This window comes from Botrytis cinerea, chromosome 16 (genome assembly GCF_000143535.2).
Source record: "Botrytis cinerea B05.10 chromosome 16, complete sequence".
NCBI classification, from domain to species: domain Eukaryota; kingdom Fungi; phylum Ascomycota; class Leotiomycetes; order Helotiales; family Sclerotiniaceae; genus Botrytis; species Botrytis cinerea.
The window spans coordinates 365801-382383 of record NC_037325.1 but is presented as its reverse complement, the minus strand read 5'-3'; the positions used below and the strand labels follow the sequence as shown (position 1 = coordinate 382383).

Below are 16583 nucleotides of genomic sequence, written 5' to 3'. Positions count from 1 at the left end.
TTTGTTTTGAGTTGGTTTATTGGTGATTGAAATATTTTCAGTATTTGGGATAGTTTCAACATCTGGAGTTATTTTGATGTTCAAGATAATTTCGATATCTAAGATAATTTCAACATTTGAAATGATATTAACATTCATAAAGAATTGAATACTCTAAAGGTCTTGGTCGTTGGATTATAGTCAGGACTATTAAATACTTTGTAGTATACGAAATGGTCTTTTTAGAAACTTGATACCTTGGTTCTCTCAAGCTTTTAAAAATTGACTAGTTGATATCTTGGAATTTTTCTACTAGTAAGCCTATGCATAAATAATCATTCGGTTTGCGATAAATTATTCTCGTGCTACTTATAGTAGCTAGAATATGTAGTTCTAGGCTAGAATCTATGAAATTTGAAGCTAGAATCTAGGTGCCACGAAAGTAAATTGACCTTCATTTTAACGTCTACTCTAGAGAGCTAAAACCCATGCAAAACACACGCAAAATGTTACCATATCGTTCCCTAATACATGTTGCCATCCATCTTCCTACAAGAAAGCGCTTAAACTGCCATGAGCATATCTTTGATCGTCTCAATATTCCCAATAAATAAGACAAGAACAGCAAAATATCTACATTCAATTTTAGCATATGAACTGTGTCTAAGCGGAGCAGAGATAACATACGCAGCGGTCGCAGCTAGAACCTGGTGACTCTTTGCGCAGGTAAAGAGCGATATGACTGTAGAGAAGATAGAGGTAAAGATCAGAAGAATGGCAACGATTATACCATTGTTGGCAGAGCTTGGAGCTGACGTTTAATTTGGCACAGATACCAAAGAGTGCAAACCGGTATGATGAATAGTGCAGGTACTGTAGCGAGAAGAACAATTGATGCTACTGCATTGACGCGGTCAGGGTCGAAGAGGAAGATTCCGGTAGTATCAGGATTTGTTTTTTGTCGTAGTTCCTGATTTAAAGGGTGATTATCAGCATGTGCACCCTTATATATTGCATCAATGTCGCGAATGTTAGACGAACTGTAGTACAGAATATATACTATATTTAGATATCAGTAACGCTCAACAAATCGGCGGTATGACTCAACTCACGCGCGTCAAGCGGCTTGGAAAGCGCTGCGGTATCTGTTCAATAACTGTATGCAACCAAGTGTTATCTCTAGTGGGCTTGATAGTAGTGAGGTCCTCTTTCTGAAAGATAAATTGCCGGTTTTTACTACAGAGACGCGATTTCCAAACGAAGTAGCCCTTTAGTCGCAGATAACCTGCTGTTCTGGGTCTATTGAAGCTTGCCAGAGTTTTTGCGTGCGTCAAAAGTTAAACTAAAGTATAACAACTATCAAATCGATTATTGAATCGGGGATCAGATTACACTTACCATATTCATTATATTTCTTTTCGATTTCAGCCAGAAGTTTCCTGTATTCACCATCTGGAAGATTGCAAGCTTCCTGAGAGTAAAGCCTTCTGGGATCTTTCCTTTCATAGTACTGATCTATGTGTTTGAGCTGAGACTCTAACGCTCGCATTTGGTCTTGTTTATTGAGCAGAAGTCGTACTTGCAAAAGCCAAATCTTCGATAAAGCATGAATTGTTCATCACTATCGATGACCGCCGCGAGCTGGGGATAACCCTTAGGGTGCAGTTCGACTGTGTTTGCATCAGTGCGATGTTTCTTCATCAAGTTTGGCTTCTTGAACTTACTTACGGAGACGATACTGCCTCCCGGTGGCTTTCTACCCTTGATTCCGCGTATGTATTTCAAGTAGTGTTCGGTTTTCTCATCCGGACATCCTTGCCTGATTTGTTCGTCTGTGATGCCATCGGGTCTTATTGGCAGTAATTATTCAGGATGGAGACGCATTGGTACGATAAGTACTTCCTTCATATTCACGTCGATCTCGCTTGGTGGTGGGGTACTCATACTGGGTGTTCTGAGACCTGAGGTATTGTTTTTGGGTCGAGACTTGAGAGTTATTGTTTGTTTTTCGGTTGTTCTGTAGTTCGCCGACTTAAATACAAGTATGGCCGACTTCTAGGGAGGTTGTGAGTCACTATAAGCCCGTGAAGTTGTGGGGAATTGGAGAGCAAATATTGGCCTCGCACAGATGAGGCTATGTGTATAGCGTCTCAAAAATATGAGGAATATTACATAAATATATTGCAACCTATACGGATGGATAAAGTGTCGTATTGCTTTTAATGAACGTTATCTCATTTGTGTGTCTAAGCTGATGTAACTTATTTGACTGGCTCGTTTTCAAATTCATCGAAGCTCATAATGATGAAAGTTTAAATTGCTCCCAAGTCACTGGCCATGGTGTTGTGCATACATGCTGTTTTAACACTGGTCATAAAACATACCCTGAGCGATGGCTACAGAATTTCTTTTAGGGGCAATATCATCATGGTTCCCCTCAACAAAGTCGTGGCCGTTGCTAAGGATCTCCTCAGGTTTCTCAAATTTACCATCACGTCACTGGCATCAATGTTCTCGTGTATTTGCTTGTGGATTCCTTTAAACTCTCTTCAAAATCAATACATATCCACCGCCTCGTACTTGACTTCCTAATACGACTCGAATAGAGGGACTTTCATGTATTCTTAGTTACATGGTATTCACTTGACAATACATCGTTCCGTTATTAGGCTGCATGGATTTATTTTACAAATTATGAAGTGCTTGTGGGGCTTGTTCGATCTACATTCGAATTAGGGTAGGCTCTCTCAACCAGATCCGCCTCTGCCACTGGCCTCACAGTGACATGAGATCGAGTCTCTTTATAATTTACATATCGAAGAAAATATGTATGCCAGTTGTATCGACTAGTCGAGTTCTCGGTAACTACCAACCTCTCACGTTGGCTCTCGGGGGCGAGAATAGGACCAGAAACCACGACTGCATCCGCAAAGTCGCCCTCCCCTCGGATCCAGATGACGCGCGACAAGACGCAAATTTGCGCTTCTGGACAGCGTTCCCCTTTGTAAATTAGGCTTAAGTTCTAAACTGATCAGTTTAATTGTATATTGGGGAGATTTGGGGTGTGTTACCGCCGCATTCTTTTGATTATAATCGCGCAATTTGTCCTGTGGTGTCCTTCTCACCGGTGGCATGCTTATTATTTCAGTATTGATTTCCTCTCCCCCACTCCGAAATTGTTCCCCTGAATCTACGCTTCGGGTAAATATTACAATACTAGACAAATGCTGAAATTTTTGAGACTAGATGTACGAAAATAATGTTGGTGATATAAAGTTGAGTGGGTAGTAAAAGGCAATATATATCGGCCAAGCCCCCTTGACTGTTTCACCCGTCGCTCGATGACACCTGCACATGACTTAGAGTAACGTTTGCCAATCATGACTCAGCCTGTGACGGTGTTTTCGCTGGCCTTACAATCAAAAATCAGCAAGGTCACAATTCTTCAACGTACAGGAGATCGATATGACATTCTTACAAGTAGAAGCAGACTACGAGGATAGCTTTACCAAACCTCATCTCATGAAAGTTGGCTTTCATACATTTCAAGTTGACTACGTAATGACTGCCTGGCTACACATCTTAGTACCTGGTGTGACTTTACATGATCACCCTACTCGAGAGCTTCCATTTCTGTCTCGCACATTGTCTATCCGTCGACTTAATACCAAATTGGTAACTCTTCACTTTCGATAGAATTGATTTCCCTACTTCTTAGAGGCTATGTCTACAATTCACGAAAATCATATGATTATAACTCCATTCTTTGCGTAAATTATCATACGTTCATGACATTCTGGCCAAATCATAATGTGGCACATATAGTCTCTTATATTACTCCATTCTGAAAACTCAACAATATCTCATTCAGGATCTATCTAAGTGCTACGGTCATATATCTCAGTATGCCAAGTGCCTTAAATACATCTCTAGGATTTCAATAAGGTTGACTTCTTGAGGCTGCCTTGTTGCATCAGTTGTATCCATGCATCTTATGCAATACGTGTGCAAGACATACTGATCATGTCCGAGGATACACATCATTCTATAGCAAAGGGTAGGCTTATCAGTGATAATTGCTGGGAAAAATTCATATTCTCCCATTATCGCATGAATAATACAACACTTGAGACCAGGCATGAAATTTCGCATTTGTTATGCGCAGCCCGTTGTACACCAGGTATCGATTCTGGGATTATGTTACTGATGATTTTTTTTTATAGGACTGTTTGTAGGTATGTATATCATAGGCAGATTCAAAGAATTGACAACATGGATAATATCATACAGCGATGAAATGTATGGGATGAGAATTCTTTTGGAGAGAGGGGAGGTTTCATACGCATTCTCGCTAAATTAACAAGTCCAGATTTCTATCTGCAAAAGTTTCCCTCACTATTCGATTTCAAGAAGCTGGATTTTCTATGAAAACGTACTGATGGTTTCTGACCCAAATGTTTGACTTTGTGACTCTGATCATTGAAGCATCTAGAGTCATAATTCTCTACACTATTGATATGAGGATTCTTGATATCAGCAAGCTTTCGTGTTTGATTCACAAACGCGTACTGGTCTTGGGTTATTGCAAGCAGATCTACCAATATTAAGTCAGCTTCCAAGCGATCAATCCCCTCATTCCATGGGAAAAGAACGCTCATCTATATAGTGCACAGCCTACAAGCTTCAGTGTAAGACTGTATTTTAGTTTAAATTTAGGATCATCGAAGAGATATTGTGAAGACCGTTTGTTTTTACATCTTTTGTGCCAGTCTGATAATTTAATCGCAATGTCTAATCCATCAAACGGCTTCAGCGGCCCTCCAGCCACGACTCCTGTCGATAAACCTCCAGCTCCATCACCAATATATGATCCATTTGCAGGCAAAGTGTTTGAGGCGAGAAGTCTTGTGTATTGGACTAATCCCACAAACCTAATTTGGACGCAATCGGTACCTGTCTCGATTCGTGCCACTATTTTAAGGAAGCATGAGAAACGCATTGATCTGGCATTTCTTCATACACGTGGTGATCAATCGCAGAGAATTGCAGAGGCGAAAGAAAGCGAGATGGATGACTGGTATGATATCATGCTGTTTAATGGCGTTACAAAGTATGATGTCAATGGCAAATACTTAAGCTGGCGTCCAGTATCGGAAGGTTTGAAAAATGATCATTAGTTTGGAATCTTGTAGTATGGCTTTGAGTCTTTTGGCAACTTTGAAAATAATGATGAGCACTGAGTTTTGGTTCTATTCTACTGTGTAATATCTCCCTCAGGCTCTCACAGAACTAGTGCCTCATCTCTGTGTGAACACCTGAGGATATCCATATCTAGAGACCAAATATACACATCCTAATTTGTCATCTCAGGAATGTCAAAATCTCTTCTTTCTGAATCTGCATAGCCTTGCTTCCAGAGCCTTTATTCCCATCGCATGTATGCTTATATGGGGTGTGTCTTACACAATCTTGTTGAAGAAGGAAAACCATTGCAAGTGAAGTAAAATTATCGACCCACTTGCACCTGGCAGATACAAAAAACTCATGACATGACTTCCCATGATTTGAATAAGGACTCTTGTATGAGTAGATTGGTTGTAGTCATTATAGTTTGGGACTCAGGAAGGACATAAAAATAGACATTTAATTCCTGAACGAGGACTGATAGTGGTTGGTTTACAAAAGTAATATGGGTTGGTTCAATATTGTACAAGAATCGGAGACCTTGACTACATTGGCTGGGCTTAGAACAATAGAATTCGTCGATTTGGATATCATTCTTGAATGTTTATGTTCTTGAACGGTTGTGATTTTTACGTTGTGAGATGAGTTTTCCGTCAAATGCTATTACGGGGTTCAACTGTAGACATGTCGTTTCAAACTAAGTTGATAATCAAAGCAAGCTCAATACTTAGTGGTGATGAAATGTTTCAAAACTTTTGACTGCTAGGCACCTTGATGAAGTCACCGAAATCAGCTCAAGTAGTCTCTCAAACATCTCCATACAGCTCATTTGCATGATTCGACTGCGATTACTGTAAGGCGTCCCAAACATATGCGTAAATTTCTCGGGGGATCCTGCTGTGATGAAATATGAGTGTTCCCAAGCAATTTCGAAGTGAATTACTGATATTTTTGCACTTCCAGCTAGTGATTCAGAGTGCTTAGTTTGTAAATAGTTACCAATGATGCGTTTTGCAGACACAGTGAATTTCAGGCCACCCAATAGCCAAACAATCTTCAGTTATATATGCCAGAAATTGCTGTGTAGACAAGGAGGTCGCCGTGACAGAAGATCAATATTCACTTGTTTCAAAGAATACTAGTCAAATCCTACTATCTGCAAACACCACTAGATAATTTCAATTCTAAGAAGATCACAAATATCACAGTTGAGACCTCTCGCCATGATTCCAGACTCCAACCTAAAACCCATGATGGGCAATTCATGCTCTAATTGCTCTGATGACACATCTGTTCTCCCATCCGTCCGTCTACCCCCTACTCGCTTGCGAAATCTCAACTAACGAAGTTCAGGATCCTGCAAAAGTAATATTCAAGAAAGGCGCACATGTTCATTGGACTGGAAAAGGAGAAATCTCAACAGCCCCTGCACCTGACATTGAAACTGCACCAAAAATTCGCAGCGTCACTATGAGCCGAGATTCGATATCGGAAATCCATTCGAACATTGGCGCTTCGGCCGAGGATGCTGAATTTGTTACCGTTACCGTGAGATCGGAGCGCATGAGAGAGGAGGTTTGTCCTGAGGAAGGGCGGGGAAACTTCAGCATTAGGTGTTACTATATGATAAAGTTGGAGAATGGGGAAGTGAAAAAGGTTGAAGAGGGACAGTGAAGTCAAATAACAAAGGATCGATAAGGCTCCGTTGAGTTTAGGCACACTTTTCTAGATATATCATAATATGAATTGATATCTCAGAGTGAATAACTATTTTACATTGTCCAGATTGAATGGGTAGATTCTGAAATAACAAAGTCAATAGCTGACAATCGATTCAGTCTTGACATAATACATGTACTGTTGGATTTTCATTCATTTTAGCAAGATCGATTATCAACTTTGCTAAGCCACGACTGAGTGTAGCTGAGTACATGGAAGCATCATATCGAGATTAAAGAAGAATATTTGCGATCTCGACTTAAATACTCATCAGAATGTCCACTACATACAAATCACCCTACACCACTCTCAAGGACCCTCTTTAAGCATTGCTAGAACTTCCCAACTTAACACAAACATCCAAATTCCAGATATCCAGATCTCCCAAAGATAACTAGGCCCTAGCAAAAACACTCAGATCTTCCTCCCTAGCCCTGCTTATCGGCATTTGACTAGTCGAGAATGGAGGAGGTCCAACCATGTACTCAAATCCCTCAACACCTTCAATCCGATCTGATTGTATTATGACGTATATGTAATTGCGATCGGTATTCCATTGCGCGTGATCTCCAGGGAGATAAGGGGGAGGTATGCTTGGGAGCACACTGTGCGGCATAGTGATGTGGTATGTTTTCGTGTTGTTTTGTAGAATTTATCTAATTTCTTTGACTTTAGTTGGTTTCAAAATCAAGGAGGATATGGATAGGAATCTTTAAGATTATGAGCGTAGAACTTTTGTCCTTATATGCGGAGAAGATGAACGAGCACATATCTGTGAACATGACTCAGATTTTCAAACACCGATTTCAAAAAATTGGCGTTTGTGGAAACATTGTCATCAGACCTTCACCAACAGGAGCAATACAAACATCGGCATGCTACAAGTTAGTCACTATCCTCGAATTAGACTCCCGCCGATGATAGACTTCTTCATTATTGTGTAAATATGCAAGCAAGACATACGCTCCATCAGGAGGGTTTGCTCGCATCCTTCTTAATACGTGAAATATCACAAAAAGAGAAAATCGCGTAGGAATTTTATATCACTTGCTCTTTCCCAAATCCCAATTTCAAACAACATGAATTGCATCGAGACAACCGCTCGCGTGTTATTTAGAGAATGGCATACCGCATTACAGGTACCTCCGCTCTTTCCTCCTGGTCATGAACGATTGGTACCATCACATTAGCATCTGATCAGATCGCGTTTGCCGACCGTCCTTTTTATCTGATTATGAACAGAATGACACATTTCATGTGACCGGTAGCTAACCCCGGGGATACTGCATTAGTTGCATGATTTCTTGCATCCGATACCTCTTGTTCCTTGGACAGATGGTACTTCAAAAAGTAACACTGTCTTAGGGATCACTTGAGAAACACAATTGCTTTGTAAAAATTGATATGATTTGAGAGATTCAAATTCCATAGGATATCAAAACTGCATAAATATAAAGGCTGGCATCAATTCAGAATATGATACAACATTCGTACATATCCCAGTCGTAGAATCAAAACCTCCCTGTCAATCGCCACCTAGCATCTCGCTTCGTGCGCCAACGTCTAACTCTTAAAAATCTCATATTGGCTTGGTGTCGAATATGCTTCGCCGCATCTGGATAAGGGAACATTTTTGTCCCTGGTAAACAATTGTCAATCTTAGCTATTGCTTCTTCCAAGCTCAGGGGATTCAAAATTCGCGCTTGTCGATTCGCTTTAACAGTAGACCTTCCCGGTCCGTAGAGAATGACCAAACGATTAACAACTGCTCTCCTGATCGCATGTGGTTCGATCTCTACACCAATGTGGTGGAGTTCTCGCAAGAGTACAATGCCGTTCGTGATGTTGTATGCTATTTTCTTACTCGCGCGTACAAAGCCTGGAACCTTTGGCGATGGGCTCGCTAACGCTCGTTGAAAACCCCATTCGACAATGGCTCCTTGCAGACTGGGTGGGAAGAGACGCTTGAGGGGATGTTGATGATGCCACTTAGGAACTAGATCATCCGGAGTTTGCGTGCGATCTCGAATTCGTAGATGGTTTACACCAGGTAGAAGATCATGATTTTTTGAGCCATACCAGGAAGCTAAAAATATGCACAAATTGTGCAACTCTTTTTCGCGGCCAAGCATCCCTAGTCTCCGAATAATTTCGGACCAATGATGTACTGGAACTGATGAACCGGATGCCATGATACCTGTCAGAATCTTGGTAGCCATAGTTACATCATCGAAATTATTGTGTTTGGGATCCATCACTGGTCGCCGACCGCGCCGACGTGGCCGTAAGAGTTGCCGTAAAATACAGGATATCGAAGTCGGTTTCACCGGTATACGATTTATCCGCATATCGGATAATGTCTTTAGCACAGCGTTCCATTGGTTTCTGATAACGCAAATCCTAAGGTGTATGTTGTAAACGTCAAAATCAGGAGTTCTACTCCCGACTAATCGTATGGCCATTGCTTGTCGGAATTCGGTTAATTGTTCTTTGGCTGCATACGAAGCCAAGAGTTTCTCTTGGAGCATCCAATCGTCAAGTGCTGCAGGATGCTGGTCGCTGTTCACCAACGCGTTTACGAATTCTTGGTTTCCCTCTCTCGCGAAGAATTCCACGGCTTTGACAAACTTCGACTGACCAGGAGATATACCAAGATCTACAAGCTGATCGAGCCTCTTGATAACGGCTTTGGTATCTGGATCCCGCAGAGCAATAGATTGAAATGATAGGGGCCCGATTTCTTTGACTCCCAGTGCGTGAATGGATTGTATGGATACATCTAATGGCACCCAAGTTGTGGCAAGCCACCGAGCTCCCAATTCATCATCATATTTCTTAGGTTTGATATGAAAGACTTCACCATGAATAAGATTCATCATCTCTCTAGATATACTTTGAGTGTCTTTAAGCTCATGCTCTAGACCAGGAGGTATGGATATACCTGCATGTACCAAGCTGCGGGCGACCCGAAGAGCCAACGGGCTTCTGAATTTCGTCAACAGTCGAATCAGATCTTCTGTAGGTCTTGCAGTTTTTGGAAAGTCTTTTTTCTGAAAAAGCGAGAAGTGCCATTTGTATGCAGATGAGTATTCTTCTCGATGATATAATGGTACCATGATGCTGGAATATGATACATGAAATTTACTTCCTTCATAAATCTTTCGCAGAGCTTCAATATCTCCCCCGAGAGTAATCACTCTGAAACATAATTTCTCGAAAGCTTTAGCTTCTGGTGAATGATGCACCATTAATCTTCGATGCCATTGAAATGCTTCGGCGCCTCTGCCATTCATTAAAAGATGATACATGAGCCTCGTGTAAAGTCCATTCCAACGTTGACCGGTTTGTTGCAGTAGATCATCCGCATATCGAATAATGCTTTCGAGCACAGCTTCATCTTCTAGGCCTAAATCTAAAAAGGCCCTCCACATTGTCCAAGATGCCAAACCTTCGACTGGCAATTGGATATTCCTAGTGGTTATTGCTTCCCAAATCACCCTTACTCCCTCATCACCATAAATTCGTTGCCTATATACTAAGAGCACCGCCCAAAGTTCAATGTCTTTCTCATAAACCGGGTTATCGACTAATCGTAGTGCGCCTTCCCGAGCCTTTTCGGATACACGCGATTCATATTCCAGTTCGCCAGGTGTGAAGTAATTTTTCCATCTATTGTATTTTTTGGTAGTCACCAATTTCGTATCGGTATGAGGCATGACTGTGTGGGAGCCATTCGAGGCTCTTTTCGAAGCCACACGCCGTACAGCTGGCTGGGCGGTATCAAGGCTATCATGTTGCGAGTCATACTGATTGGCAGCCTTAAGCCCAATGCTGATACTTGCGTAGTTTCGATTGCATCTCTTACCAGCAAAATCATATTGAATGTTGGCGGACGGCGGGGTATTCGATGCGTGTACTAGATATCGAAGGAGATTCAATGATGAATATCTAGAGATGAGTCGTTGTAACGCAGGGCGCATTATGATGCGCCGTCCCTTGAGATTTTGGTCAGATACTTATACAGATCCATCACTGCCATGGAAAGTATCGCATGCTTTTCATTGAAAGCTTACAAGTTAGTCGAGCATTGTCATTCTTCAAAATATTTTGGGGCTGCTTGGGAAGTTGAAAATGCTTAGTCATAAACACTAGCGCGGCTATGAATCCGAGCTTCCTGCGAATTCAACATCGAACCACTTCCTCGAATACCTCAAACAAACCGCAATAACGCCTTGAATACAGACACAATGGCTGGGTAAGTAACAACCCTAAGTTTCGGCAGGACTGTGGTATATGTTGAGAGGTTGCTGAGATCATGGTTACACCTGACTCTGCCCATCGCCGAGCATGCGAGAAATTGTTGCAAGACCATTTACTGACTCCGTCAAACTAATAGCTACAAACTCCGCGAGAACCGCGTTCCTTACTACCAGGCGCTCTTCCAAGAAGGTGCTAAGAAACACATTCGTCAATGGAACCAAGTACGTACATTGCTCTCTCTATTCCCAGGCATAGGGGTGGGGGTAGAAAATACCCGCGGCTATAATGAAGGACAATTTTGACAAGTTATGCAGACTCCTCGAAGCAAGATCATGCTCTACCCATACTACGTCGCTCTTTGGGGAGGTTTCGCCGGTATGTATAGCATTCCAGAAGAGGCTGGAGCGGTTTGACTGACATTGGAATAATAGGATCTATGTACATGATGTCGAGAATGGTTTTGGGACACAAGACTTGGTTCGGAAAGGGATAGAGGTTACGAGTGAAACGATAGAATACGTGGATGCTTGGGATCTCGAGGAGCGCGGCGGTGTAAATTGAAGTCAAAGGATAGATCAATTCCATTATACCTCGAATACTTGACGACAAACCCCCACGGAAATGCAACACCTTACTGGCCTCAATGAGATTTGTACCTCCTCAGTCCCACGTTAGAACAACCATTGAGCAAAGAGTCATTTCACATTACAAGATTTTTGTGAAATTCCCTTTTCTTCCATTTTCGTCTAATCATCTTATCTTGCGGAGAAATCTCGCTTCTTCACCATAAAACTTAGTCCTACATCACAAGCGTGAGATATTCAAGTTTGACATTGGCTGCACCTGTTTCTGAGCGTGTCAGACCTCATGTCGCATCGTTGGAACGGTTCAATATTTTAATCGTGTTACCGACACATTCAAAAGTTTCTTCTCGCGGGAAGGTAGATGATGACGAGCGGTTATATACTTCCCAGTAAGTGAAAGGCTGTTCGGTCAATGCCTTCACCATCCATATAAAGTGCTACATTTTAGATCAGTCTGAGTTCAATCATTGAATCACATAATACGATGATTAGTCCACGCTACTATCAGAACGGCCTAGAAGCTCGCATTCTATTGTATCACACCCAGGTTTTTCTCAGAGCCCTTGTGGTTTGGAATACGCATACAAAAAGGGACTTTTTCATGAGTTCCACGCCCCTTCCTGAACATCGAAGAATTCTAAATTATATCATCCAACACAGTGAGAGAGCGAAAATACACCCTTTTACGATGTGAAAAATATCCGCGCAGATCTTGATGTCATAGTCTTCTTGCAAGCTCTAAATCATAAATCTAAGCTAATTTAGCAGTGAGCTAATTGAAGGTTCTTTTTTACAATGTACTAATAATCTCCATCTCGTCTATCATGCACATTACCCTTACCACACCATTACCATTGACATTTACCATCTTTCAAAATCACAAACAATATCATAGACATTTCTCATCATTCGTCTCCATTGTAACCATCCTCACCTTCCTCGTTGCCATCTTCCTCAACTACAGATCAGATTACAAAGATCTCATTGACTGCTATGAGTCTGTCTATGTTGTGATCATGAACCAACAGAATGAGCCGCTTCTTACTGTTCACGATCTCCTAGCACGCGAGGTGCCAAGCCTACGACGTGCCAATCTACCATTGATTCACCGGGCTATCACCTATGTCGTCGCTGTCCGTGAATTGATGGTGCGTTTCTATATAGACGAGCCGGTGTACCTTTTAATAAAGTGGAATCACACATTCGATGGGGATATCAAGCCTTCTTTTTGGCAGGCATTAGCAACAATTTTGCTTACCCAGCAAATTCTTGCTCAATCATTTTTGCTATTTGCATGCAGATTGTATGTGCCCAAATCAATTTCATATTAAGCTTCAATGCTAACAGATATACCATAGCTTCATGCATATCATTATCTGCATTCCGATCCTCTTTATACCCACATCATATAAACAAGGCTACGAGAATATTTCATACTTTTGCTCGTGGATTTTCACTATCGCTCTGTTGCCATGTAGTGTCTGTGCCACGAGGGAGGAATGGAGGCTCTTGGTGGAGGATATAGAGGGCGCGATAGAGGATGTTGCCAACGGAGATTAATAGCAAGATGGAATTAAATACAATTCTTCTTCTTTTAATCTATTTTCATCACGGCCGATTGACTTACAATGTGAACGAACTCTCCATTATTTGGGAGTGGAGTTGAACAACTGAAATCGAACTATCAATTGCGTCTCAGATTTCGTAGTGTCTCGCTCGACCCATTCAAATTCCTTCCTCGCTTCTTTTCAACTTCACTCTCCTTTAAAACACGCGATACCAAGCCATTCTTCATCCAGTCGCTTTCAGTGTTCGTGCATCGATATCATCCAAGCTATCGCTTCGAATAACCTTACTCCAGCATCAAGGTAATGATCATTCATCTTCTACTTTACTCTCATCGCGCTCGAAGCCCAAGGATTATTATACACACTCGATACGATAGTCCCTCTATATCCATCATACTCGCCGACGTCCCAACTTCTCGAATCCGTCCTTTGCTTTGGGTATAGCAAGGGGAGCAAGTTCCACCCTATTACCAAAATCATGGATAAAACATCTCAATCTATCGTCGGAAAATCACGAGAAACCACCAGCACGATATCTCTTCTTACCCACTTCATAAACATCCTACTTCTTCTCCTCAGCTTAGCACCTACTCACCGGGACTTCTGTTTCCCGACAAAAACACCGACGACTCACAAGCCATATCCAAATCCATTTCCATCGGCCGGCATGAAACATTTCATTCCTTTTTGTGCTTATACAATCAATACCTTCGCCCATACAATTTGATCAACCCTAACTTTATCATCTTCTCTCCCCCTCCCCCCCTTTACCCACAAAACCCACCTATAAACCCCAAATAAATCTATATAGAAGCCACTTTTCAACCATCCAAGTCTTTCAAAGGTTTTGAGGATTTCAAAGTTTCTAGGTTTCTAAGTTTCCAGACATCTATAATCTATTGCAAATCCACAGTTCTTGAAGCAACCCAACAGCCAAACTCCACACGAATCAACAAGGTCAGCAATAGAACTAGACATGTCGGTCAGTACATTCTTAACACAGTACACAATAACCTGCACGAACATAGAATCAACAATATCAGCCATCTCTCACAAAAAAACACCAGAAATCTAGACTCGCTCGGGTGGTCATAGCAGACGACTAAAATCATGTCTGGAGAGATTCGAATGGTAAAAATTCACAAATTTCATGCCAAGTTACATCGCATTATACAATATTCCGCTCTCACGTCTCTGGCACACCTTTCAAACATGTACAATTTGGTTTGATTCAATTCAACTTAACCCATTATCCCTACTAGCCATCGTATCCGCAAACCATGGTATATTCGACAATCTTAAAGTCTGCATCTTTCGTTCTCTGATGCAATAATAGCTCCCTCCGCTTCATTGTATCAGTACATATCATACACCCCTAATTTTGCAATCACTAACCCTGGAATAGACATTTATTTCCAATCCTCGAACTCCCTTCCTTTCTGACCGTCTTAAGCACCCGCACTATCCTGTCTCAGCATTTCGGCAACATCCGCATCCAACCCTTCCATAGCATCCCCTCCCATCTCTGGAAAATCATCATTCAATTTCCTCTTCTTAACGCTACTCATCGAGTTGCTGCGTCCATAACTAGTAGAAACACTACTTAGTAAATCCAAACCGGATGTTGGTGACATGGACATAGATTGGGATGTGTAGATCGAGCCATTAGTAGCAGCCGCCGAGGAATTGAGGTCAAAATCTGGAAGTGACTCTTGCTGAGTAGTTTCTTCCTTCAAGGAGCGCAATGGAGGCGATAGAGGTTCGACTTCTGGACGATCAGGTTCGGATTTAGGAGTACTCATTTGGTTTCCTGGACTGCCATCTGCGGGTGTGCTCTCACTGCTGTTTGCGAAGCCCCGCATAATACTGTCTTCCACATCCCTCTTCTTAGTGTCAATTTCATTACGTCGCGAGGAGAGGAGATTGAGCTGAGCCTCTTCTTCTGCTAAGGCATTACGGTTTGTCTCTAGCAACTTCTCCAATCCTTCGATTAGTAAGTTACGCGACTTAATAACTTCAGCCACAGCTCCTTCTGCGTTTGCCAAAGTCTTGAGGAGGCCATTGAGTCGAGCAGCATGGACTGGCGCAGATGGAGTTGGCGTATTTGGATCTGTGAGCTTTTCGTAATCACTGTTCGCGGAATTCGTAGAAGTCTTTGTAGAAAGTACCAATTTGGATATGGTTTGCTGGGGTCCTACAAGAGGTTGAAGTTCGCTTGGCGCCGACGATGAATTATTGGAGAAAAGGGATCCGCCCAGTCCTTTCCTGTTTGAAGATCTTGATTTCTCTAGTTCTGCGATCATTAGTATAAGCTACTTCATATCCGCAGACCGACCTACCCTCGATTCGAGCCTCAACTGCCTCTTGTATAGGAATTTCGAAAATCTGTCTCTGTCTCCAAACTTCCACGACTCTCTTCAGTTTATTTTGGACATCGCTTGTAGCTCCCTTATAGGCGGTAGCTGTAGCCTCTGCAATCACGGGAGAAAATGCAATGAGGAAATCATCCTTGCGCCGAGCTTTGGATTGTTGTGCGACTTCTGTGAAAGGCATAACCATTAGACTTGGGTAAATGGACCATACGTTTGCACGTTTTGGGAAGTAAGAATATTTTGAAGTTGAAATGAAGATATCTTACCGTTTGCGAGGTATACCAGATTCAATCGCTTGTTACTCCCGGAATCCTTCAACTTTTGGAGCCAAAGCTGTCCAGTACGGTCGGCAAACCTCCTAGACTAAGGATAAGCACATTGGAAAGTCGACGGGATCAATACTATCTGCCTACCTATGGAACATAATCCATTGCGCAACGGTGACCTGAAAATCAGATTAGTCGGTCCTTCATTGCCTGGAATCCAAGAGCGGTACTTACAATACTCTCCTGTGTCTCGTTCAAAGCAGAAAGTTTTGCCAGAACGGCATCGTCGTTGTAGGCCATCTTTTTTACTTGGGACTTGATGGAAAGGAATGGCGAGTATTCAATGAAGTTTTGGTTTGTATTCAAGTGTTTGCTTGTTGGCGTTTGCTTGCTCAATTGAATTTACGAGGTAAAAAGAACGGCTTTGTTATACACCAGCAATCCAGATATCACTTATCAAATGGCGAAAAACAATGATAAAAAGATGAAAATTTCCAGAGACAATCCCCAGGTATTGATGAACCCTTTTGCCTACTCGATTTGATGTGAAAAGGGAAAACTCAGTTGAATTGTGAATTCTTATGTTGTTTGCATCTGGAGTTCCTTCTCAAGCTCTCCAAATAATCCTTAGTGTCGGCAACTTCCGTCCTA

General features: G+C 41.9%; 7 protein-coding genes across 8 annotated transcripts; 4 read left to right on the top strand and 3 right to left on the bottom strand.

Annotated features, from left to right (window-relative positions):
* Window positions 1–2623: 2623 nt before the first annotated feature.
* Window positions 2624–3285, bottom strand: BCIN_16g00910 (hypothetical protein). The gene is made up of 2 exons (XM_024697847.1): window positions 3051–3285; window positions 2624–3001 (listed from the first exon to the last, which is right to left on the bottom strand). Exons 1-2 carry the CDS (start codon window positions 3111–3113, stop codon window positions 2672–2674), a joined length of 393 nt encoding a protein of 130 aa, XP_024553663.1. The 5' UTR covers window positions 3114–3285; the 3' UTR covers window positions 2624–2671.
* Window positions 3286–4702: 1417 nt separating this feature from the next.
* On the top strand, window positions 4703–5215 carry BCIN_16g00900 (hypothetical protein). Its single transcript, XM_001551065.2, has one exon. The coding sequence runs from the start codon at window positions 4767–4769 to the stop codon at window positions 5154–5156; it is 390 nt and encodes a 129-aa protein (XP_001551115.1). The 5' UTR covers window positions 4703–4766; the 3' UTR covers window positions 5157–5215.
* A 1139-nt stretch (window positions 5216–6354) lies between these two features.
* On the top strand, window positions 6355–6861 carry BCIN_16g00890 (hypothetical protein). Its single transcript, XM_024697846.1, has 2 exons — window positions 6355–6467; window positions 6517–6861. The coding sequence occupies exons 1-2, from the start codon at window positions 6387–6389 to the stop codon at window positions 6835–6837; spliced, it is 402 nt and encodes a 133-aa protein (XP_024553662.1). The 5' UTR covers window positions 6355–6386; the 3' UTR covers window positions 6838–6861.
* An 897-nt stretch (window positions 6862–7758) lies between these two features.
* BCIN_16g00880 (hypothetical protein) lies at window positions 7759–10978 on the bottom strand. The gene has a single exon (XM_024697845.1). It carries the CDS (start codon window positions 10860–10862, stop codon window positions 8394–8396), a length of 2469 nt encoding a protein of 822 aa, XP_024553661.1. The 5' UTR covers window positions 10863–10978; the 3' UTR covers window positions 7759–8393.
* A 23-nt stretch (window positions 10979–11001) lies between these two features.
* On the top strand, window positions 11002–12062 carry BCIN_16g00870 (hypothetical protein). Its single transcript, XM_001551061.2, has 4 exons — window positions 11002–11137; window positions 11279–11363; window positions 11457–11517; window positions 11574–12062. The coding sequence occupies exons 1-4, from the start codon at window positions 11130–11132 to the stop codon at window positions 11633–11635; spliced, it is 216 nt and encodes a 71-aa protein (XP_001551111.1). The 5' UTR covers window positions 11002–11129; the 3' UTR covers window positions 11636–12062.
* Window positions 12063–12495: 433 nt separating this feature from the next.
* BCIN_16g00860 (hypothetical protein) lies at window positions 12496–13354 on the top strand. Its single transcript, XM_024697844.1, has 2 exons — window positions 12496–13029; window positions 13085–13354. Exons 1-2 carry the CDS (start codon window positions 12551–12553, stop codon window positions 13284–13286), a joined length of 681 nt encoding a protein of 226 aa, XP_024553660.1. The 5' UTR covers window positions 12496–12550; the 3' UTR covers window positions 13287–13354.
* A 1055-nt stretch (window positions 13355–14409) lies between these two features.
* Window positions 14410–16567, bottom strand: BCIN_16g00850 (hypothetical protein). Of its 2 annotated transcripts, XM_024697843.1 has the most exons (6): window positions 16167–16567; window positions 16080–16111; window positions 15933–16024; window positions 15634–15834; window positions 14690–15587; window positions 14410–14639 (listed from the first exon to the last, which is right to left on the bottom strand). In XM_024697843.1, exons 1-5 carry the CDS (start codon window positions 16230–16232, stop codon window positions 14743–14745), a joined length of 1236 nt encoding a protein of 411 aa, XP_024553658.1. In that variant the 5' UTR covers window positions 16233–16567; the 3' UTR covers window positions 14410–14639; window positions 14690–14742. The 2 variants fall into 2 exon arrangements, with proteins under 2 accessions (XP_024553658.1, XP_024553659.1); XM_024697842.1 differs by having other exon boundaries at window positions 14410–15587.
* Between the last annotated feature and the right edge of the window lie 16 nt (window positions 16568–16583).